At 39.8% G+C, this 25,081-nt stretch overlaps 2 protein-coding genes across 2 annotated transcripts; both read right to left on the reverse strand.

Annotated features, from left to right (window-relative positions):
* On the reverse strand, nt 5,227-6,168 carry LOC102177863 (olfactory receptor 1J4-like). The gene has a single exon (XM_005678990.2). It carries the CDS (start codon nt 6,166-6,168, stop codon nt 5,227-5,229), a length of 942 nt encoding a protein of 313 aa, XP_005679047.2.
* Nucleotides 16,850-17,791, reverse strand: LOC108637117 (olfactory receptor 1J4-like). The gene has a single exon (XM_018054783.1). It carries the CDS (start codon nt 17,789-17,791, stop codon nt 16,850-16,852), a length of 942 nt encoding a protein of 313 aa, XP_017910272.1.

Below are 25,081 nucleotides of genomic sequence, written 5' to 3' on the forward strand. Positions count from 1 at the left end.
TTCGAAATCTAGCTTGGACTTCCAGAAGTTCTTGGTTCACATACTGCTGAAGCCTAGTTTGAATGGCTTTGAGTATAATCTTGCTAGCATGTGAAATGAGTGCAGTTGTACTATAGTTTTAACATTCTTTGGGCTTGCCTTTCTTTGGGATTGAAATATAAACTGCCTTTTTCTAGTCCTGGCGCCACTGGTGAGACTTCCAAATTTGCTAGCATATTGAATGCAGCTGTTTAACAGCAACATCTTTTAGGATATATTTACATAAACGGGATTTAATTTGCATGATATCTTAGAGCTTTTTCTAAATTTATTGCAATAATATTTGCAATATCAGTGCATATATTTGCTTATCAGTGCATAAAATATATATAACATCAATATATTAATCTCAAATTTTTAGTTGCTCTCTTGTTTTATTAACTGAATGATTCTTTAACAAAGAATCTTTGAAACTTCAATAAGGTAAAATTTTGTTAAATATTACAGTACACTCTGAAATTTTCTCCTGTGTCAGTCGTCTGATCAAGGTTACTTTATTATCTGCAAAGCATCCATTTTAACCGGCTGTATTGTCTTAGTTCCCCCGTGCCTGTGGCTTGCTCCTTTGAAGAGAAAACAACCGAACTTTGAAAATGTCCATGAAAATACTTGAAGAATGGAAGTCTAGGTTGAACTCCATGGAAAGGGAGGCAATAAAGCCAGACTGATTTCATTCACCTAAGGAATCATCTAAGTCAGAGCTTATGGAATGAAATAAATGAATAATAAAGGAAAGTTGCATCATGATATTTTATACATGTATGAAATATCAAAGTCCTTCAAAATATTGTGATTTCCAACTTTACACCTCAAACAGACTAGAGTTGTGACATTACCACAGCCTTCCATGTCACTCCAGCTGCTGGTTACATATGAATTAGTTTAATTAGTGCTTATGTATAATATTGGTAAACATACCACATTTTGCATAGTGCAGGCATACACACACACAAAAGGGCAAGATGGAAACAAGGGGTAAAAACCTGATGCTCAAAAAGAGACATATCTATGTTGATAAGAGAGATCAAATCAATAGCACAAACTAATCTGGAAAAGCCCAATAAAGAGGGAAAAGTAAAGAAACAATCTTTGTCCAAATCTATTTGCAATAAGTGAGTTTTCCAAGGTAGCAGCATTACAAAGTTGGTCAATAAAGAACAAAAATCAATGATACTTTATATCCTAACAGTGAGCACTGAGAATTGAAAATTTTAATATACTATTTATAACAGTTTAAAAAGCAAAATATACATATGGATGAATTTACCAAAATACCAGTACATTAAAAACTACAAACTCATTCATGGTAAATTTAAAGAGGATGAAAATGAATATAGATACACTTTGCACATAGACTGGATAGCTCAATATTGTTATGGAGCCAATTCTCTCCTCCCGTTGATCTACAGGGTCAGTGCAATCAAAGGCAATGTATCAGCAGCCTACTTGTAGAAGGTGATTCTTAATATTATATGGAAGTCAAAGGGAAGACAAAAATCTTAAAATGAAAAGCAAAATGCCATAATTTATCAAATTTAAAAAACTTTTTATAATCCATCAAAAGGAAAATTAAAAATAATTGCATGAGAATGGGAATATAGATCAATGGAACAGCAAATAATTTTTAAATAGATCAATACAAATAAGGTCAATTAATAGTTTACAGTGGACCAAGGCAATGTAATGTGGCAAGCATACTGTTTCAAAAAAAGGTACCAGCATGGTTCAGTATCAATATGGCTTAAGTGAACATGGATTCTTGAACCGCATGACATGCAAAGCATAACTCAAAATGGGTCAATTGTGTAAGAACTATAGCTATAAGACTATTTTGAAGAAAAGATTGGACAAAATCTTGGTAAAAGTGAAGTAGGTTGCCGGGGTCCAGCCCTGGTGGATCCAGGGAATTTGAAGGTGGGGACAGCGTTGGCATCTTTGGAAAAATACATATTTAATTACAGATATAGAGAGAGATTAGAAACGGATAGTGTAGTAGGAGATAGTGTAGAAAAAGAGGCTGAATAACTTGGTCTACATGGAATAGCATCCATGCTCCAGATGGGAATTCAGCCAGAAAAATGAGGAGCAAGAAAGAACGACATGGGGCAATCAGTCTTTCCAGAAACTGATCCGATTTCTTTATTTGTAGGTTTGCTTATATACCTTTTGTTACACATAGGGATGAATACAGAGTCACGCGGGGGTCAGCAGTCCTGACCTTTATCAAAATCAGGTGCTTCACATAAAAAGGTCTTAGGGATTTTATGATCCTTTCTTTCTGATAATCGAAAACTTATTTTTTCCAAGGGTGTTTTTTCTTAAACCAGGCACCACCCTCCAAATAAAGTTACATTCCTATCGGGTGAGGGTGTAGTGAGTTACAATCAAGAAAGGAATTTATTTAACCCAAGGTTAACATGATTAATCTTAAAGGTTAATACTTATTTCTCCTATATACTTAAAGGTTAATGCTTATTTCTCCTATATGCTAGTTATATTCATTATAAGGGCAGGGAATATGGAGATTTAGCAGCAAACATCAGCCCAACAAATGAAAATCCTTTCACCAATGTTCCCCTTAAGATCTATTTAGTCTTAAGATAGTGATAAAGTTACATTTTTACATAGCAAGGACACAGTGATTTATAACAAAGTACAGTGATCTATTACAAAAGAGAAAATTCATTAACTCAAAAGTCAAGTATTGCTAACCTTAAAAACGACTATATTTCCTTTTCTATGTTCCAAATACATTGATTAATATATTCCCAGGTGCCTAAGGATATGGAGGCCTGGCGGCAATCATTGACTCAGCAAGAAGAAAAAGCCCTATGCTAATTAAGACTCTCAAAATACTCCAAAACTCTCTGTGCTGTTTATGGTTAAGAGGTAGTAAACAATCACGTGTGTAGTGGCAGGAGTATGGATAATCCTGTCACACAAGCTAGTCTGTCAGCAGAGAGGTTTGACCTGAAACATCCTTGTCCCACCCAGGGGAGGGAATTAGCAGCAATTATTGACGCAACAAATGAAAAAACCCTTCACCAATATAATTCCTAACCAACCCACTGTACTAATAATTTCTAACTCCCCCAAAGAATTTGCCTTTAGTAAGTCTAAAACATCTCGTGCCTCTTAGGTTGGGAAGCTGTAAACAATCACATGTGGCTGGACGAACCTATACAGTTGGGCTAGATAACCTTCAGAGGAGTCTGTAAGCTGAAACACTCTAGTCATGCCCAAGAATTTTTATTGCCTTGGAGCTGCACGTTTATTCCTTCTCCGGGAGAAACGGTTATGGGGGAGAGCCCCCCGTAAAGTCAGAGGTGTAGGTGAGAGCATAAAACAGACTCTGGTTTTGGGGTTAGATGCTCGGAAACAGGGGGTTTCCTGAGGCTTGATCACGCCTTTGCGTATGCCAAGCCTCCTTCCTCATGACATTTGCCATGAGCAGAGTTCCTCACGCTGGCCACCAGCAGTAGGTAATATTTTCTTAAATAGGACACAAAAGTCATGAACACTAAAAGGAAAAGATAGAATCTTGATTTCATAAAAATAAAATGCATTTGCTCCTCCAAAGAACTTTTTTTTATAAGTTGTTGGACTATAGTTGCTTAACAATGTTTTGTTATTTTCTGATCTCAGTAAAATGAATTTGCTATATGTCAAGGCTATGGTTTTTCCAGTGGTCATGTATGGATGTGAGAGCTGGACTGTGAAGAAAGCTGAGTGCTGAAGGATTGATGCTTTTGAACTGTGGTGTTGGAGAAGACTCTTGAGAGTCCCTTGGACTGCAAGGAGATCCAACCAGTCCATTCTAAAGATCAGTCCTAGGTGTTCATTGGAAGGACTGATGGTAAAGCTGAAACTCCAATACTTTGGCCACCTCGTGTGACGAGCTGACTCATTGGAAAAGACCCTGATACTGGAAGGGATTGGGGGCAGGAGGAGAAGGGGACAACAGAGGATGAGATGGCTGGATGGCATCACCGATTTGATGGACATGGGTTTGGGTAAACTCCCGAAGTTGGTGATGGACAGGGAAGCCTGGCATGTTGCAGTTCACAGGGTCGCAAAGAGTCAGATATGACTGAGAGACTGAACTGAACTGAACTGAGACATATGTATGCCCCTCTTTTTAAAATCTCCTTCCCATTTAGGTCACCACAGAGCTTTGAGTAGAGTTCGCTGTGCTATGCAGCATATTCTCATCTGTCATCTATTTTATGCACAGCAGGAGATGTCCACTGACAGAGGGATGGATACAGAAGGTGTGGCACCCGTGTGCAGTGGAGCACTACACAGCCGCGAGCGAAACAAGACCGTGCAGTGCGGGACCCGCACAGGTCTACGTGGTGTCCGGGTCGGACACACAGAGTGAAAAAAGTCAGAAGGAGAAAGCTAAAATATTTCATATTAATATCTACGTACGGAATCTAGAAAAACGGTAGTGATGAACCTATTTGACAGGCAAGAATAGAGAGGCAGACATAGAGAATGCATTTCTGCACACTGTTGGAGGAGTAGTTGTTGTTACAGTTGCTAAGTCTTGTCTGACTGTTTGCAAGCCTGTGGACTGCAGCACACCATTCTCCCCTGTCCTTCACAGAGTTTGCTCAGGGAGAAGGAGAGGGTGGGAAAAACTAAGAGAATACCATTGACATACATACACTACCATGTGTAAATTAGATTGCTAATGAGAAACTGCTCCATAGCACAGGAAACGCAGTGTGGTACTCTGTGATGACCTAGAGGGCTGCAAAGCATGGGGAGGGTTGGAGGGAGGATGAAGAGAGAGAGAATATACATATACTTAGAGCTTATTCATGTTGCTGTATAGCAAACACCAACAAAACATTGTAAAGCAATTATCCTCCAATTAAAAATAAATGAATAATTAAATACATTTTAAAATAGAAATAAATTCCGAGGAAATAAGAGGAGAGACATAAGTACTAAGAGCTATATAAATGCTCAGCCTTATAGACAAGATCAAAAATCAAGAACATGAACTCAAAATTCCAAATTTATGCTAATGAACTGTTAGGAAATAGACAATAATTGTAAAGGAATGCAATTCAACTATCAAACATAAACTGAGTATTTATTCCATGCTGGGACCTAATCTAGGGATATAGGAGCTAAGGTTTTGTGAACACACATGGCTGTTATAAAGACGAGCAAACGTCATTGAGACAAGACTTTTGCCTTGTACAAGAGTCTCTCCAGGGCCCCCTTCATGTCCCTGTTCCTTAGGCTATAAATGAAGGGGTTCAGCAGTGGAGTGACCACTGTGTACATCACAGAGGCAATGGTGCTCTTGTCCCTGGAGGTGCTGGATGAGGGGAAAAAATACAGTCCAATAATTGTTCCATAATACAGAGACACCACAGAGAGGTGGGAGCCACATGTGGACAATGCTTTGCAGATCCCCTTGGTGGAGGGGACCTTCAGGATGGTGGCCCCAATGCATCCATAAGAGGTCAGGACACATGTTAATGGGAGGATGATGACGACCACTCCTACTGTGAAAATGGCCAGCTCATTGAGGGATGTGTCTGAGCAGGAGAGCTTCAGCAGGGCATCAAGGTCACAGAAGAAATGGGGGATGCTGTGGTCAGCACAAAAGGACAGCCGGGTCAGGAGGAGGGTGTGACACAGGGCACTGGCACAGGAGAGAATCCAGGACGCAGTTACTAGTAAGGTGCACAGCCCCTGTCCCATGACGGTGCTGTAGTGGAGAGGGTGGCAGATGGCCACATACCGATCATAGGCCATCGAGGTGAGCAGGAAATCATCCAGATCAGTAAAAAAGAGGAAGAAATACATCTGTGTTACACATCCTGCATAGGGGATGGATTGATCCTGAGTCTGCATGTTTATCAGCATTTTAGGGATGGTGACAGATGAAAAGGAGACGTCAGTGAGGGCCAAGTGGCTGAGGAAGAAGTACATGGGGGTGTGGAGGCGAGGGTCCAGCCTGATGAGCAGGAGGATGAGCAGGTTGCCCAGCACCGTGGTCAGGTACACGCCCAGGAACAGGGCGAAGAACACGCCCTGCTGCTCTGGCCGGATGGGGAGCCCCCGGAGGAGGAACTCAGACACGCTGCTATTTTCCTCCCTCTTCATGCTCCTCTCCTGTCTGCTGTGAACAAAAGGATAGTAAAGTAGCACATTTTCACTACAGAGGCAGAAAATAAGGAGTCCTTTCTGCTGGTGAATGTCAGTGTCTGCCTGCATTGCCATGTCCCTGCAAAACCCTTAAATGTATGGCGTTACCATGTGAAACAGGGAATTTACCAACCAAGAAGAGGTTTGATACAGAACAGAAACTGGCTCCGTGGCATTTTTCCATCATCTAGGAGAGGGGCCATCTCTAAGTCATAATTTGCAGCTGTGTCTTTTCAACAAAGAGAAAATGTCACAGCATCTTAGTAGAGGGATAGATAGTAAGTTAAAATCTCCCTCATTTCTATTCTGTTTCTGTACATTTAAGAACAATCCTATGGTTTGACTTTCAGATTGTGACATAATGATTTTTCTGAAATCTGACTTTAAAATCCTTTCCTAAGTAAAGTATAGGGAGGAAGTTTCAACAATAAATTCTCACAGGGAAGTGGATCAAAAATACATTGCCAAAGTTTAAATTATGTGTAAATTATGTGTAAAGGCTGAAGAGAAAAGAATCATATCTCTTGATTGAACTCAGAGGGTCGTATATCTCAGCCTTGCAATATCACTGCTTTACAAAGTAAAAATATTACTGTCAGTCACATATTTTTTTTTAGTAGTACTCATATTTATCATTATCTAATCTTCTCTTGATCCAACAAACTCTCCTGGCCTCATGAATAGGCACACCCATAATAAATAGAGTTGTCATCAAGAGTCAAAGTGATAAGCCATGATATGCCTTCTCCCCTTGTCTTTAGGTACTAGCATGAGAACTGACATAAATAAGACCACTAGTGTACATACATACATACATACACACACACACACACACACAAACACACCTGCTATAGGGAAAGGAAACCAGCTATGCTCTGAACTTTATGCTAATATGATTTGGCTGCTGAGACTAAGGACAGTTTTCTCAGTTTCTCTGTAGGACACCTGGAGGCCAGGTGTAGCCAATTCTGTGGTCCTGAACCTCTTACCAGCATCAGAGAGAAAAAAATCCATGAGCCTTGGAGTTCGTCTCCAAGGAGTTCATCTCCAAGTTCAGAATGGAGTGTGAACACTATCATCTGCCCAACAGGGAGAAGACTCAAGGGAACAGACCCCAAACTCCTGGTTAGAGACATGCATTAAACAAAGATTAATTGCTCAGTTTTCTTCTTACTCTCTTCAAGACAGACGCCCTCGGGCAGTCGTTCCTAAACTTTGATGTGCCACAGAATCCCCTAGGGAGCTTGTTAAAGTTGCGGATCCCAGCCCCACCTCCAGTGATGCTCTTTCTTGAACTCTGCAACCAGGGAATTCTGATGCACATGGTCCTAAGGGCAGATTTTGAGGAAACATTGTCCTTAAGAAGAACATCATGGTGATGCCCTGTGGATATGAGCCCCCCAAAAGATGTAAAAGACCTTCTTACCCTTCCTTTAATGTTTCCCTGAATTAAGTCATAGCCTGGTATGTGAGCAGGGATTTATTTTCCAACTGGAAATTCCCTTTTGATTTTCTGCTTTTAAAATTAATTCTTCTTCATGATGGAAACCCAAATACAATAACATAGATATGAATGGAAAGAAGTACATCAAAGAACTTCACCCTTCCGTTATTCATTTATCCTTCTAAAGTGGATTTTATTCAAGAAATTCTATATTTACATAAATGGGATTTATTTTATATGTATTTTATAGCTTTCTTTCCCTATAAGAATATATTGCAATAATATTTGCATGTCTACTTCTATGCATATAAACATAAAGAATACATATAACATCAACATGTCAATCTACTTAAAATTTAAAAATTTTAGCTGCACTCTTGCTGAATAGTTCTGATGAACCAACTCATTGCAAAAGACACTGATGCTGGGAAAGATTGAGGGCAGGAAGTGAAACGGGTGACAGAGCATTAGATGGTTGGATGGCATCACCAACTCAATGGACATGAAAAGTGAAAGCAAGTGAAAGCCCTCAGTCATGTCCAACTCTTTGTGACGCCATGGACTATAGCTCGCCAGTTTCCTCTGTCCATGGAATTCTCCAGGCAAGAATACTAGAGTGGGTAGCCGTTGCCTTCTCCAGGGGATCTTCCCAACCCAGGTATTGACCCAAGTGCCCTGCATTACAGGTGAATTTTTCACCATCTGAGCCACCAGGGAAGTGCAAGAACACTGGAGTGGGTATCCTATCCCTTCTCCAGTGGATCTTCCTGACCTAGGAGTTGAACAGGTGTCTCCTGCATTGCAGGCAGATTCTTTACCAGCTGAGCTACCAGGGAAGAGTTTGAGCAACTGTAGGAGGTGGTGAAGGACAGGGAAACCTGGCATGCTGCAGTCCATGGAGTCACAAAGAGTTGGACACAACTTAATGACTAAACAACAACAAAATTGTTGAATTAACTCAGTGATTCTTTAATAAAAAATCTTGAATTCTTTAATAAAGTTAAACCTTACTAAATATTATACAATGCCTTGAAATCTTCTCTGTGTCAGTTTTCTGATCAAGGTTACTTTCACATCTCCAAAGCTTCCGGTTTTACAGGCTCCATTATCATGATTCCCCCATGCCCGTGAGGAACTTCATGCTCCTTTGAAAACAGAAGAACCTAACTTTGAAATGTCCAGGAAAATACATGAAGAATGGAAGGTTAAATTGAACTCTGTGAAAAGAGAGGTAATAAAGCCAGACTGTCTTGATTCACCTAAGGGATTGCTTAAGTCAGAGCTTATAGAATGAAATAAACAAACAGTGAAGTAATTTGCTATTGTAATATTCTATACATGTATCAAATATCAAACTCCTTCCAACATTTTGATTTCCTTCTTTACACCCAAACAGACTAGAGCTGGGGACATACCACAGACTTAAATGTCACTCCAGATGCTGGTTACATATTGCTTAGTCTTACTTTTATGTATAAAGTTGGTAAAGATATTACATTTTGCATAGCACCAGCACACACACAAATGACACCATAGAAGGACTAGGATAAAAACCAATGCTAGAAAAGACATATACCTAATAAGATAATAATAGAGATAAAATGAACAAGTAAGAAATAAACTTATCTTTTAAAAGGCAGAAAAAGAGGGAAAAGAAAACAAAAAAGAATCTCCCTCCAAATCGGTTTGCATTAAGTGATTTTGCAAGGTAGCAGGATTACAAAACAAAACCCCAAAATCAATGGTACTTTATATCCTAGCATGGAGAATTGAAAAGTTTTAATACACTATTTATAACAGTATAAAAACTGAAAAATACATATGGATGAATTTCCCAAAATACCTGCAATACTAGTACATTAAAAGCACAAAATATTTATGGTGAAATAAACAAGACGAAAATAGAGATATACCTTGCACACAGACTGGATAATTCAATATTATCATAGAGCTGGTTCTCTCCCCCATTTGACCTACAGGGTCAACGCCATCAAAGCTAAAAACATTAGCAGCCTACTTTTTGAAGATACTTCTTAATTTCACACAGACATGAAAGGGAAACCATAATAATTTAAAATGAGAAAAAAACTGCCAGACTTACTTTACCTAATTTCAAAACTTTTATAATCCATAGCAAGGAAAATAATAATATTGACGTGAAAATGGGAATATAGATCAATAGAACAGTGAATAATTTTGAAATCAGTCAATACAGACAAGGTCAATTAATAGTTTATGAATGCACCAAGGCAATTTCACGTGGCAAGGATATTGTTTCAGAAAATGATGTCAGCATGATTCAGTATCAATATGTCTTAAGTGAACATGGACTTTTGGCTGCACTACATGCAAAACATAACTTGAAACGGAGTAATTGTGTAAAACCTATAAGTATAAAACCATGGTGTAAGCAACATTTCCTTATATAAGACACAGTAGTCATGAACTCTTTAAAAAAACGTAATCTTGACTTTGTAATAATAAAACGCATCTGCAATTCAAAAGAAACTCTTCTTTAAAAATTTTTATTGGAGTATAATTATAATGTTTATTAGTTTCTGCTCTTGAGGAAAGTGAATTAGCCATACGTATACAATTCTGTTGTTGTTCAATTGATCAGTCACGTCCAACTCTTTGCGACCCGATGGACTGCAGCATGCTAGGCTTCCCTGTCCCTTACCATCTCCCAGAGCTTGCTCAAACTCATGTCCACTGAGTCAATGATGCCACCCAACCATCTCATCCTCTGTTATTCCATTCTCCTGCCTTCAATCTTTCCCAGCATCAAGGTCTTTTCCAATGAGTCAACTCTTCATATTAGGTGGCCAAAGTATTGGAGCTTTAGCATCAGTCCTTCCAATGATTATTCAGGATTGATTTCCTTTAGGATGGACTGGTTGGATCTCCTTGCAGTCCAAGGGACTCTCAAGAGTCTTCTCCAACACCACAGTTCAAAAGTGTCAATTCTTTGGCTCAGCTTTCTTTATGGTCCAACTCTCACATCCATGTATGACTACTGGAAAAACCATAGCTTTGGATGGATCTTTGTTGGCAAAGTAATGTCTCTGCTTTTTAATATGCAGTCTAGGCTGGTCATAGCTTTTCTTCCAAGGAGTAAGGGTCTTTTAATTTCCTGGCTGCAATCACCACCTGCAGTGATTTTTGAGCCCAAGAAAATAAAGTCTGTTATGATTTCCATTGTTTTCCCATCTGTTTGCCATGTAGTGGCGGGACTGAACGCCATGATCTTAGTTTTTTGCATGTTGAATTTTAAGTCAGCTTTTTCACTTTCCTTTTTCACCTTCATCAAGAGGCTCCTTAGTTCCTCTTGGTTTTCTACCATAAGGGTGGTGTCATCTGCATATCTGAGGTTATTGATATTCCTCTTGGCAATGTTGATTCCAGCTTGTGCTTCATCCATACTGGCATTTCTCATGATGTACTCTGCATAGAAGTTATATAAGCAGGGTGACAATAAACAGCCTTGAGGTACTCCTTTCCCAATTTGGAGCCAGTCCATTTTTCCAAGTCCAGTTCTAAATGTTACCTCTTGACCTGCATTCAGGTTTCTCAGGAGGCAGGTCAGGTGGTCTGGTATTCCCATCTCTTGAAGAACTTTCCAAAGCTTGTTGTGATCCACATAGTCAAAGGCCTTAGTGCAGTCAAAGAAACAGAAAAGAAAGCAGAAAGAAAGTGAAGTCGCTCAGACATGTACAACTCTATGAGACCCTGTGGAATGTAGCCTATCAAGTTCCTATGTCCATGGGATTCTCCAAGCAAGAATATTGGAGTGGGTTGCCATTTCCTTTTCCAGGGGATCTTCCTGACCCATGGACCAAACCCGGGTCTTCCACATTGCAGGCCACCAGGGAATGAAGCAGAAGTAGATATTTTTCTGGAATTCTCTTGCTTTTTCTATGATTGAACGGATGTTGGCAATGTGATCTCTGGTTCCTCTGCAGTTTCTAAATCCAGTTTGAACATTTTTAAGTTCTTGTTTTACATACTGTTGAACCAGTATAGCTTGGAGAATCTTGAGAATTACTTTGCTAGCATGTGGAATGAGTGCAACTGTGCAGTTGTTTGAAAATTCTATGACATTGCCCTTCTTTGGAACTGGAATGAAGACGGACATTTTCCATTCCTATGGCCATTGCTGAGTTTTCCAAATTTGCTGGTATATGGAGCTCAGCACTTTAACAGCGTCATCTTTTAGGATTTGAAATAACTCAGCTGGAATTCCATCACCTCCACTAGTTTTGTTTGTAGTGATGCTTCCTAAGACCCACTTGACTTTGCACTCCAAGATGTCTGGCTCTAGGTAAGTGACCACACCATCATGGTTATCTGGGTTATTCAGATTTTTTTGTATAGTTCTCTTGTGTACTCTTGTCATCTCTTCTGAATATCTTCTTCTTCAGTTAAGTCCATACCATTTGTGTTCTTTATTGTGCCCATCTTGGCGTGACATGTTCCATTGGTATTTCTAATTTTCTTGAAGCGATCTCTAGTCTTTCCCATTCTGTAGTTTTCCTCTATTTCTTTGCATTGTTTCCTTAGGAAGGCTTTATTATCTCTCAGTGCTATTCAGTTTAATATATGGTAGCATTTAACACCATACTTGGAGAAGGCAATGGCAACCCACTCCAGGACTCTTGCCTGGAAAATCCCATGGGCGGAGGAGCCTGGTAGGCTGCAGTCCATGGGGTCGTGAAGAGTCAGACAGGACTGAGTGACCTCACTTTCACTTTCATGCATTGGAGAAGGAAATGGCAACCCACTCCAGGGTTCTTGCCTGGAGAGTCCCAGGGATGGTGGAGCCTGGTGGGCTGCCGTCTATGGGGTCACACAGAGTTGGACATGACTGAAGTGACTTAGCAGCAGCAACACATTACTGATGCTGCTGCTGCTGCTGCTGCTGCTAAGCCACTTCAGTTGTCTCCGACTGAACCCCTCTCCCTCCTCCCTCCCCGTTTAAATATAACAGTTTAGCACAGGGAACTGTACAGCACAGAGAACTCTTCTCAATGCTCTGTGGTGGATTTCCTTTCCATTTAGGTCACCACAGAGCACTGAGAAGAGTTCCCTCTGCTATACAGTAAGTTCTCATTATTTATCTTTATAATACATAGTACTAAATGTCTGGTTGCTTTTTTTTCTTTTTTTTGATCTCTGGTTCCTCTGCCTTTTCTAGACTCAGCTTGGACATCTGGAAGTTCTCAGTTCACGTATTGCTGAAACCTAGCATGCAAGATTTTGAGAATAATCTTACTAACATGGGAGATGAGAACAAATGTTTGGTGGTTTGAAAGGAAAGGAGTTAGACAAGGTTGCTTATTGTCACCCTGTTTATTTAACTTATGGGCTGAGCACATCATGAGAAATACCGGCTGGATGAGTTATATGCTAGAATCAAGCTTGGTGGGAGAAACATCAATAATTTCAGATAGGAGGATGATACCACTCTAATGGCAGAAAGTGAAAAGGAACAAAAAGAACCTCTTGATGAAGGTGAAGGGGGAGAGTGAAAAACCAGATGAAATCTAAATATTAAAAAAAAACTAAGATCAAGATTGCCTGGAGAAATATCAATAACCTCAGATATGCAGATGACATCACCCTTATGGCAGAAAGTGAAGAAGAACCAAAAAGCCTCTTGAAGAAAGTGGAAGAGGAGGGTGAAAAAGTTGGCTTAAAGCTCGATATTCAGAAAACTAAAATCATGGCATCTGGACCCATCACTTCATGACAAATAGATGGGGAAACAGTGGAAACCATGTCAGACTTTATTTTGGGGGGGGCTCCAAAATCACTGCAGATGATAACTGCAGCCATGAAATTAAAAGATGCTTGTTCCTTGGAAGAAAAGCTATGACCAATCTAGACAGCATATTAAAAAGCAGAGACATTACTTTGCCAACAAAGGTCCATCCAGTCAAAGCAATGGTTTTTCCAGTAGTTATGTATGGATATGAGGCTTGGACTATAAAGAAAGCTGAGCACCAAAGAAATTATGCTTTTGAACTGTTGTGTTGAAGAAGACTCTTGCGAGTCCCCTGGTCTGCAAGGAGATCCAATCAGTCCATCCTAAAAAAAATCAGTCCTGAATATTCGCTGAAGGACTGATGCTGAGGCTGAAACTCCAATACTTTGGCCACCTGATGCGAAGAACTGACTCATTTGAAAAAACCCTGTTGCTGGGAAAGATTGAATGTGGGAGGAGAAGGGGATGACAGAGGATGAGATGGTTGGATGGCATCACTAACTCAATGGGCATGAGTTTGATTAAACTCTGGGAGCTGGTGATGGACAGGGAGGCCTGGCATGCCATAGTACATGGGGTCACAAACAGTCAGACACAACTGAGTGGCTGAACCAAACTGAACTGAAAGGGGAGGACAAAAAATGATAAGATGAAAAGCAAAATGCCATAGCTAATTTACCTAATTTCAAAACTGTTTTATAATCCAAAGCAAGGAAAATAAAAATAATTACATAAGAATAGAAATATAAACCAATAGAACAGTGAATAATTTTGAAATACATCAATACATATAAGGTCAGTTAAGAGTTTACCAATGCACCAAGGCAATTTAACATGGCAAGGATAGTGTTTCAGTAAATGGTACCAGTGTGGTTCAGTATCAATATGTCTTAAGTGAACATGGATGCTTGTGCCACACCACATGCAAAACATAACTCAGAGTGGATCAATAGTTTAAGATCTATAACTATAAAACTATCTTCAAGAAAAACTTGGATAAATCTTGGTAAATGTGGGGTAGGCAATATTTTCTTAATAGGACACAAAAGTCATGAACACTAAAAGGAAAAGAGTAGAATCTTGATTTCATAAAAATAAAAAACATTTGCTCTTCCAAAGAAACTTTTTTTTTAAAAAGTTATTGGACTATAGTTGTTTAACAGTGTTGTGTTATTTTCTCTTTTCAGAAAACTGAATCTGCCATATGTATACATATACCCCTCCTTTTTTAATTTCCTTCCCCTTTAGGCCACCGCAGAGCTTTGAGTAGGGTTCCCTGTGCTATACAGTAGATTCTCATTAGTTGTTTCTTTTATGCACAGTAGTAAATGTCCAATCACAGGAATAGATACAGAAGTGGTGGCACATATATACAATGGAATATTATACAGCCACAAAAGGTAACAAAAGTGAGCCATTGCCGGGACATGGATGGGTCTACATATCGTCTGGGTCTGACATACAGAGTAAAGAGAAAAATAATATTGTTTGTTAATGTCTATATATGAAGTCTAGAAAAATGGTAATGATGAACCGATTTGGCAGGCAAGAATAGAGAGGCAGACATAGAGAATGAATTTCTAGACACAGTTGCAGGTGGAGTTGTTGTTATTCAGTCACTAGGTCTTGTCTGACTTTTTGCAAGCCCATGGTGCAGCATACCAGGCTGCTCTGTCCTTCACAGAGTTTGCTAAGGGAGAAGGAGAAGGTGGAACAAACTGAGAGAGTACCATTGACATTTATACACTTCAGTTCAGCTCAGTTGCTAAGTTGTGTCTGACTCTTTGCAACCCCATGAATCACAGCATGCCAGGCCTCCCTGTCCATCACCAACTCCCAGAGTTCACCCAAACTCATGTGCATCGAGTTGGTGATGCCATCCAGCCAACTCATCCTCTGGCGTCCCCTTCTCCTCCTGCCACCAACCCCTCCAAGCATCAGGGTCTTTTCCAATGAGTCAGTTCTTCACATGAGGGGGCCAAGTATTGGAGTTTCAGCCTCAGCATCAGTCCTTCCAATGAACACTCAGCACTGGTCTCCTTTAGGATGGACTGGTTGGAACTCCTTGCATTCCAAGGAACTCTCAAGAGTCTTCTCCAGCACCACAGTTGAAAAGCATCAATTCTTTGGCACTCAGCTTTCTTCACAGTCCAACTCTCACATCCATACATGACCACTGGAAAAACCATAGCCTTGACTGACCTCAGTTCAGTTCAGTCCGTCAATCATGTCCGACTCTTTGTGACCCCATGAATCGCAGCACGCCAAGCCTCCCTGTCCATCACCAATTCCCGGAGTTCACTCAGACTCATGTCCATCGAGTCAGTGATGCCATCCGGCCATCTCATCCTCTGGCGTCCCCTTCTCCTCCTGCCCCCAATCCCTCCCAGCATCAGAGTCTTTTCCAATGAGTCAACTCTTCGCATGAGGTGGCCAAAGTTTGGAGTTTCAGCTTTAGCATCATTCCTTCCAAAGAAATCCCAGGGCTGATCTGAATGGATTGGTTGGATCTCCTTGCAGTCCAAGGGACTCTCAAGAGTCTTCTCCAACACCACAGTTCAAAAGCATCAGTTCGGCACTCAGCCTTCTTCACAGTCCAACTCTCACATCCATACATGACCACAGGAAAAACCATAGCCTTGACTAGACGGACCTTAGTCAGCAAAGTAATGTCTCCACTTTTGAATATGCTATCTAGGTTGGTCATAACTTTTCTTCCAAGGAGAAAGCGTCTTTTAATTTCATGGCTGCAATCACTATCTGCAGTGATTTTGGAGCCCCCAAAAATTAAGTCTGACACTGTTTCCTCTGTTTCCCCATCTATTTCCCATGAAATGATGGGACTGGATGCCATGATCTTCATTTTCTGAATGTTTGAGCTTTAAGCCAACTTTTTCACTCTCCTCTTTCACCTTCATCAAGAGACTTCTTAGTCCCTCTTCACTCTCTGCCATAAGGGTGGTGTCATCTGCATATCTGAGGTTATTGACTGACCTAGAGGGCTGCAAAGCATGGGGGGGGGTAAGGAGGGAGGATCAAGAGAGAGAATATATGTATACTTAGAGCTGAATCACATTGTTATATAGCAAAAACCAATGAAATACTGTAAAGCAATGATTTTCCAATAAAAAGTAAGTAAAAATTAAATACATTTTTAAAAAGAAATAAATTCCTAGGAAATAAGAGGAGAGATGAAGTACTACAAGCTATATAAATGCTCAGCCTTATAGACACGATCAAAAATCAAGAACATGAACTCAAAATTCATAATTTATGCTAATGAACTGTTAGGAAATAGACAATAATTGCAAAGGAATGCAATTCAACTATCAAACATTTACTGAGTATTTATTCCATGCTGGGATCTAATCTAGGGATGTAAGATCTGAGGTTTTGTGAACACACATGGCTGTTATAAATATGAGCAAATGTCATTGAGACAAGACTTTTGCCCTGTGCAAGAGTCTCTCCAGGGCCCCCTTCATGTCTCTGTTCCTTAGGCTATAAATGAAGGGGTTCAGCAGTGGAGTGACCACTGTGTACATCACAGAGGCAATGGTGCTCTTGTCCCTGGAGGTGCTGGATGAGGGGAAAAAATACAGTCCAATAATTGTTCCATAATACAGAGACACCACAGAGAGGTGGGAGCCACATGTGGACAATGCTTTGCAGATCCCCTTGGTGGAGGGGACCTTCAGGATGGTGGCACCGATGCATCCGTAAGAGATCAGGATGCATATTAATGGGAGGACGATGACGGCCACTCCTACTGTGAAAATGGCCAGCTCATTGAGGGATGTGTCTGAGCAGGAGAGCTTCAGCAGGGCATCAAGGTCACAGAAGAAATGGGGGATGCTGTGGTCAGCACAAAAGGACAGCCGGGTCAGGAGGAGGGTGTGACACAGGGCATTGGCACAGGAGAGAATCCAGGACGCAGTTACTAGTAAGGTGCACAGCCCCTGTCCCATGACGGTGCTGTAGTGGAGAGGGTGGCAGATGGCCACATACCGATCATAGGCCATCGAGGTGAGCAGGAAATCATCCAGACCAGTAAAAAAGAGGAAGAAATACATCTGTGTTACGCACCCTGCATAGGGGATGGATTGATCCTGAGTCTGCATGTTTATCAGCATTTTAGGGATGGTGACAGATGAAAAGGAGACGTCAGTGAGGGCCAAGTGGCTGAGGAAGAAGTACATGGGGGTGTGGAGGCGAGCGTCCAGCCTGATAAGCAGGATGATGAGTAGGTTGCCCAGAACTGTGGTCAGGTACACGCCCAGGAACAGGGCGCAGAATACGCCCTGCTGCTCTGGCCGGATGGGGAGCCCCCGGAGGAGGAACTCAGACACGCTGCTCTGGTTTTCCCTCTTCATGCTCCTCTCCTGTCTGCTGGGAATGAAAGGACAGTGAAAGAAGCACATTTTGATTGCAGCAGGCATATATAAGTGAGTCCTTTCTCTTGGTGAATATATTAGTGTCTGTCTGTATTGCCCTGCAAAAACCCCTAAGATGAATGGTATTACCATGTATAGTGAGGGAATTACCAACCAAGAAATGAGTTTGATATGAAAGAGAAACTGGCTCAGTGGCATTTTTCCATCACCTCAGTAAAGAGAAAGTATCACACTTTCTTAGCAGAGAAATAGTAAGTTAAAGACCTCCCTAATTTCTCTTCTGTTTCTGGACATACAATCATAAGGTTTCATCTTCAGGTTGTGACATATTGACCTATGGAAATCTGACTTCAAAGTCCTTTCATATGTAAAGTATAAGGAGGATTGTTCAACAATGAATTCTCAAAGTGAAGTGGGTCAAAAATACACAGCCAAGGAATTTCCTGACAGTCCTGTGTTTAATACTTCACGTAGCAAATCAGGGGTTGTGGGTTCAATCCCTGTTCCACATATAAAGAAATCACGTGCCTTATAGCTAAAAACTGAAGCATGAAGCAAAAATACATGGTAATAAATTTAGCAAAGAATTTTTTAAATGATCCACATCAAAAAATTCTTTAAAAATAAATAAGCAACTAAATAGCCAGATTCCATTATGTATAAAGGTTGAAGGAAAAAAAGGAAGCTTACTTGTCAACTGAACTCAGATTTTCTAAGAGCTCAATCTTGTAATATCATGCTCTATGAAGTAAAAATATTACTGGCAGTTATATATATAGTTTTACTAACACTCATATTAATCATTCACCAATATCCTCCTGATTCAACAAAATCTCTTGTTGAAGAGTTCCCTAATCCAAAATAAAAACAGTTGCTGCCAAGAGATGTCAAAGAGATACGCCCTGATATGCCTTCTCCACTCAGCTTTAAGAACTAGTTTAAAAAAGTATCGTAGCCAGAGCACAGAGAAATGCTGAACATCTGTATACACACACACACACACACACACACACACACAAATACACACCTGCTATTGCCGTAGGATTCCCAGTACTTTTCTGAACTTTATGCTTGATTGATCCAGTTGCCTTGAGTAAGAACTGGTTTGTCAGCTTCTCTGTAAGACACCTGGAGACAAGACTTATCCACTACTGTGGTCCTGAACCACTCACCAGCAACAGAGAAAAAAGAGCTTGATCTTCAGTTCACCAGCTTCAGACATGAAGATGTGAAGACTGCTCTGTCCACCAGGGAGGGGATCCAAGGGGACAGGGCTCCAAGCTCTTGGTTAGAGACATGCATTAAACATGTATTAATTGCTCAGTTTTCTTTTTTCTCCCTTCAGGACACATGCCCTAGGGCAGTGGTTCCTAAACTTTGATGTTCCCTAGAATGCCCTGGGGAGTTTATTAAAGAGGCAGATCCCAGCTCCAACTCCACTGATGCTCATTCTTGAACTCTGCAGCAAGAGAATTCTGATGTACATGGTCCGAAGGGCCAACACTAAGAAAACAGTGTCCTTAGGAAGAACGTCATGATGACGCCCCATGGGTGTGAGCCTGAAGGAGATGTGGAAAGACCTCCTCATTGAGCCTTCCTACAAGCTTCAAATTTCCCCTAGTTAAGCCAAAGCTTGGGATGTGAGGATGGAGTTTTCTCCCAAGCCAAGATGCCTTCTTAATTTGTTGCCTTTTAAATAAATCTGCTTCATGGTAGAAATCCAAATACAATATGAGAAAGTCAAAGTATTCCCCCTGTCTTTTATTCATTTTTTATACTTATAAAATGGTTTTTCTTCATAAAACTTTACATTTGTTGTTCTATGAAAATGTTAGTCGCTCAGTCACGTCTGACTTTTTGCAACCCGACAGACTGTAGCTCACCAGGCTCCTCTGTCAGTGGAATTCTCCAGGCAAGAATACTGGAGCTGTTCAGCTCCAGTGGCTGTTGTTCACTGTCTAAGCCATGTCTTACTCTTTGCGACCCCATGAACTGCAACATGCCAGGCTTCACTGTTTTTTGCTATTTTCTAGAGTTTGCTCAAACTCAAGTTCATTAAGTCAGTAATGCCATCCAACCATCTCATCCTCTGTCATCACCTTTTTTCTTTTTTTTACTGTTTGTACTTTATTTTATTTATTTATTTATTTTACATTTTCTGTTTTTTTTAAAATTTTTTAAATTTTAAAATCTTTAATTCTTACATGCGTTCCCAAACATGAACCCCCCTCCCACCTCCCTCCCCACAACATCTCTCTGGGTCATCCCCATGCACCAGCCCCAAGCATGCTGCACCCTGCGTCAGACATAGACTGGCGATTCAATTCTTACGATAGTATACATGTTAGATTGCCATTCTCCCAAATCATCCCACCCTCTCCCTCTCCCTCGGAGTCCAAAGTCCGTTATACACATCTGTGTCTTTTTTCCTGTCTTGCATACAGGGTCGTCATTGCCATCTTCTTAAATTCCATATATATGTGTTAGTATACTGTATTGGTATTTTTCTTTCTGGCTTACTTCACTCTGTATAATTGGCTCCAGTTTCATCCATCTCATCAGAACTGATTCAAATGAATTCTTTTTAATGGCTGAGTAATACTCCATTGTGTATATGTACCACAGCTTTCTTATCCATTCATCTGCTGATGGACATCTAGGTTGTTTCCATGTCCTGGCTATTATAAACAGTGCTGCGATGAACATTGGGGTACATGTGTCTCTTTCAATTCTGATTTCCTCGGTGTGTATGCCCAGCAGTGGGATTGCTGGGTCATAAGGTAGTTCTATTTGCAATTTTTTAAGGAATCTCCACACTGTTCTCCATAGTGGCTGTACTAGTTTGCATTCCCACCAACAGTGTAGGAGGGTTCCCTTTTCTCCACACCCTCTCCAGCATTTATTGCTTGCAGATTTTTGGATCGCAGCCATTCTGACTGGTGTGAAGTGGTACCTCATTGTGGTTTTGATTTGCATTTCTCTGATAATGAGTGATGTTGAGCATCTTTTCATGTGTTTGTTAGCCATCCGTATGTCTTCTTTGGAGAAATGTCTATTTAGTTCTATATCCTTCCCTCAATCTTTCCCAGCATCAGGGTCTTTTCCAGTGAGTTGACTCTTCGCATCAGATGGCTAAATTATTGGAGTTTCATCTTCAGCATCAGTCCTTCCAATGAATATTCAGGGTTGATTTCCTTTAGGATTGACTGGTGTGATCTCCTTGCTGTTCAAGGGACTCTCAAGAGTCTTCTCCAGTACCACATTTGGAAAGCATCAATTTTGCCACTCAGTCTTCTTTCTGGTCCAACTCTCACATCCGTACATGACTACAGGAAAACCACAGTTTTAACTAAATTACCTTTGTTGGAAAAGTAATGTTTCTGCTTTTTAACAGGTTGTGTGGAAATGTCATAGCTCTTCTTCCAAGGTCGTGTCTTTTATTTTCATGACTGCAGTTACCAAATGAAGTAATTTTGAACCCAAGAAAATAAAATCCGTCACTGTTTCCACTTTCCCCCAATCTATTTGCCATGAGCAACGGAACAGAGTGCCATGATCTTTGTTTTGTGAATGTTGAATTTTAAGCCAGCTTTTTCATTCTCCTCTTCCACCCTCATCAAGAGGCTCTTTAGTCCTCTTCACTTTCTGCCTTTAAAGTGGTGTCATCTGCTTATGTGAGGTTGTTGATATTTCTCCCAGCAATCTTGATTCCAGCTGGTGATTCATCCAGTCTAGCATTTCGCGTGATGCATTCTGTATATAAATAAATAAGCAGGATGACAACATACAGCCTTTATATACTCTTTTCCAAATTTGGAACCAGTCAATTGTTCCATGTCCCATGCTAACTATTGCTTCTTGACCTGCACACAGGTTTCTCAGGAGGCAGGTAAGGTGCTCTGGTATTTCCATCTCTTGAAGAATTTTCCACAGTTTGTTGTGATCTACACAGTCAAAGGTTTTAGCATACTCAGTGAAAGAAGAGTAGATGTTTTTCTGTAATTATCTTGATGTTTCTATTATCCAACAGATGTTGGCAATTTGATCTCTGGTTCCTCTGCCTTTTCGAAATCTAGCTTGGACTTCCAGAAGTTCTTGGTTCACATACTGCTGAAGCCTAGTTTGAATGGCTTTGAGTATAATCTTGCTAGCATGTGAAATGAGTGCAGTTGTACTATAGTTTTAACATTCTTTGGGCTTGCCTTTCTTTGGGATTGAAATATAAACTGCCTTTTTCTAGTCCTGGGGCCACTGGTGAGACTTCCAAATTTGCTAGCATATTGAATGCAGCTGTTTAACAGCAACATCTTTTAGGATATATTTACATAAATGGGATTTATTTTGCATGATATCTTAGAGCTTTTTCTAAATTTATTGCAATAATATTTGCAATATCAGTGCATATATTTGCTTATCAGTGCATAAAGTATATATAACATCAATATATTAATCTCAAATTTTTAGTTGCTCTCTTGTTTTATTAACTGAATGATTCTTTAACAAAGAATCTTTGAAACTTCAATAAGGTAAAATTTTGTTAAATATTACAGTACACTCTGAAATTTTCTCCTGTGTCAGTCGTCTGATCAAGGTTACTTTATTATCTGCAAAGCATCCATTTTAACCGGCTGTATTGTCTTAGTTCCCCCGTGCCTGTGGCTTGCTCCTTTGAAGAGAAAACAACCGAACTTTGAAAATGTCCATGAAAATACTTGAAGAATGGAAGTCTAGGTTGAACTCCATGGAAAGGGAGGCAATAAACCCAGACTGTTTTCATTCACCTAAGGAATCATCTAAGTCAGAGCTTATGGAATGAAATAAATGAATAATAAAGGAAAGTTGCATCATGATATTTCATACATGTATGAAATATCAAAGTCCTTCAAAATATTGTGATTTCCAACTTTACACCTCAAACAGACTAGAGTTGTGACATTACCACAGCCTTCCATGTCACTCCAGCTGCTGGTTACATATGAATTAGTTTAATTAGTGCTTATGTATAATATTGGTAAACATACTACATTTTGCATAGTGCAGGCATACACACACACAAAAGGGCAAGATGGAAAAAAGGGGAAACCTGATGCTCAAAAAGAGACATATCTATGTTGATAAGAGAGATCAAATGAATAGTACAAACTAATCTGGAAAAGCCCAATAAAGAGGGAAAAGTAAAGAAACAATCTTTGTCCAAATCTATTTGCAATAAGTGAGTTTTCCAAGGTAGCAGCATTACAAAGTTGGTCAATAAAGAACAAAAATCAATGATACTTTATATCCTAACAGTGAGCACTGAGAATTGAAAATTTTAATATACTATTTATAACAGTTTAAAAAGCAAAATATACATATGGATGAATTTACCAAAATACCAGTACATTAAAAACTACAAACTCATTCATGGTAAATTTAAAGAGGATGAAAATGAATAGGGATACACTTTGCACATAGACTGGATAGCTCAATATTGTTATGGAGCCAAGTCTCTCCTCCAATTGATCTACAGGGTCAGTGCAATCAAAGGCAACATATCAGTAGCCTACTTGTAGAAGGTGATTCTTAATATTCTATGGAAGTCAAAAGGAAGACAAAAATCTTAAAATGAAAAGCAAAATGCCATAATTTATCAAATTTAAAAAACTTCTTATAATCCATCAAAAGGAAAATTAAAAATAATTGCATGAGAATGGGAATATAGATCAATAGAACAGCAAATAATTTTTAAATAGATCAATACAAATAAGGTCAATTAATAGTTTACAGTGGACCAAGGCAATTTAATGTGGCAAGCATAGTGTTTCAATAAATGGTACCAGCATGGTTCAGTATCAATATGGCTTAAGTGAACATGGATTCTTGAGCCGCATGACATGCAAAGCATAACTCAAAATGGGTCAAATGTGTAAGAACTATAGCTATAAGACTATTTTGAAGAAAAGATTGGACAAAATCTTGGTAAAAGTGAGGTAGGTTGCCGGGGTCCAGCCCCGGTGGATCCAGGGAATTCGAAGGTGGGGACGGCGTCGGCGTCTTTGGAAAAATACATATTTAATTACAGATATAGAGAGAGATTAGAAACGGATAGTGTAGTAGGAGATAGTGTAGAAAAAGAGGCTGAATAACTTGGTCTACATGGAATAGTATCCATGCTCCAGATGGGAATTCAGCCAGAAAAACGAGGAGCAAGAAAGAACGACATGGGGGAATCAGTCTTTCCGGAAACTGATCCGATTTCTTCATTTGTAGGTTTGCTTATATACCTTTTGTTACACATAGGGATGAATACAGAGTCACGTGGGGGTCAGCAGTCCTGACCTTTATCAAAATCAGGTGCTTCACATAAAAAGGTCTTAGGGATTTTATGATCCTTTCTTTCTGATAATTGAAAACTTATTTTTTCCAAGGGTGTTTTTTCTTAAACCAGGCACCACCCTCCAAATAAAGTTACATTCCTATCGGGTGATGGTGTAGTGAGTTACAATCAAGAAAGGAATTTATTTAACCCAAGGTTAACATGATTAATCTTAAAGGTTAATACTTATTTCTCCTATATACTTAAAGGTTAATGCTTATTTCTCCTATATGCTAGTTATATTCATTATAAGGGCAGGGAATATGGAGATTTAGCAGCAAACATCAGCCCAACAAATGAAAATCCTTTCACCAATGTTCCCCTTAAGATCTATTTAGTCTTAAGATAGTGATAAAGTTACATTTTTACATAGCAAGGACACAGTGATTTATAACAAAGTACAGTGATCTATTACAAAAGAGAAAATTCATTAACTCAAAAGTCAAGTATTGCTAACCTTAAAAACGACTATATTTCCTTTTCTATGTTCCAAATACATTGATTAATATATTCCCAGGTGCCTAAGGATATGGAGGCCTGGCGGCAATCATTGACTCAGCAAGAAGAAAAAGCCCTATGCTAATTAAGACTCTCAAAATACTCCAAAACTCTCTGTGCTGTTTATGGTTAAGAGGTAGTAAACAATCACGTGTGTAGTGGCAGGAGTATGGATAATCCTGTCACACAAGCTAGTCTGTCAGCAGAGAGGTTTGACCTGAAACATCCTTGTCCCACCCAGGGGAGGGAATTAGCAGCAATTATTGACGCAACAAATGAAAAAACCCTTCACCAATATAATTCCTAACCAACCCACTGTACTAATAATTTCTAACTCCCCCAAAGAATTTGCCTTTAGTAAGTCTAAAACATCTCATGCTTGTTAGGTTGGGAAGCTGTAAACAATCACATGTGGC

Source organism: Capra hircus, chromosome 11 (genome assembly GCF_001704415.2).
Source record: "Capra hircus breed San Clemente chromosome 11, ASM170441v1, whole genome shotgun sequence".
Lineage (NCBI taxonomy): Eukaryota > Metazoa > Chordata > Mammalia > Artiodactyla > Bovidae > Capra > Capra hircus.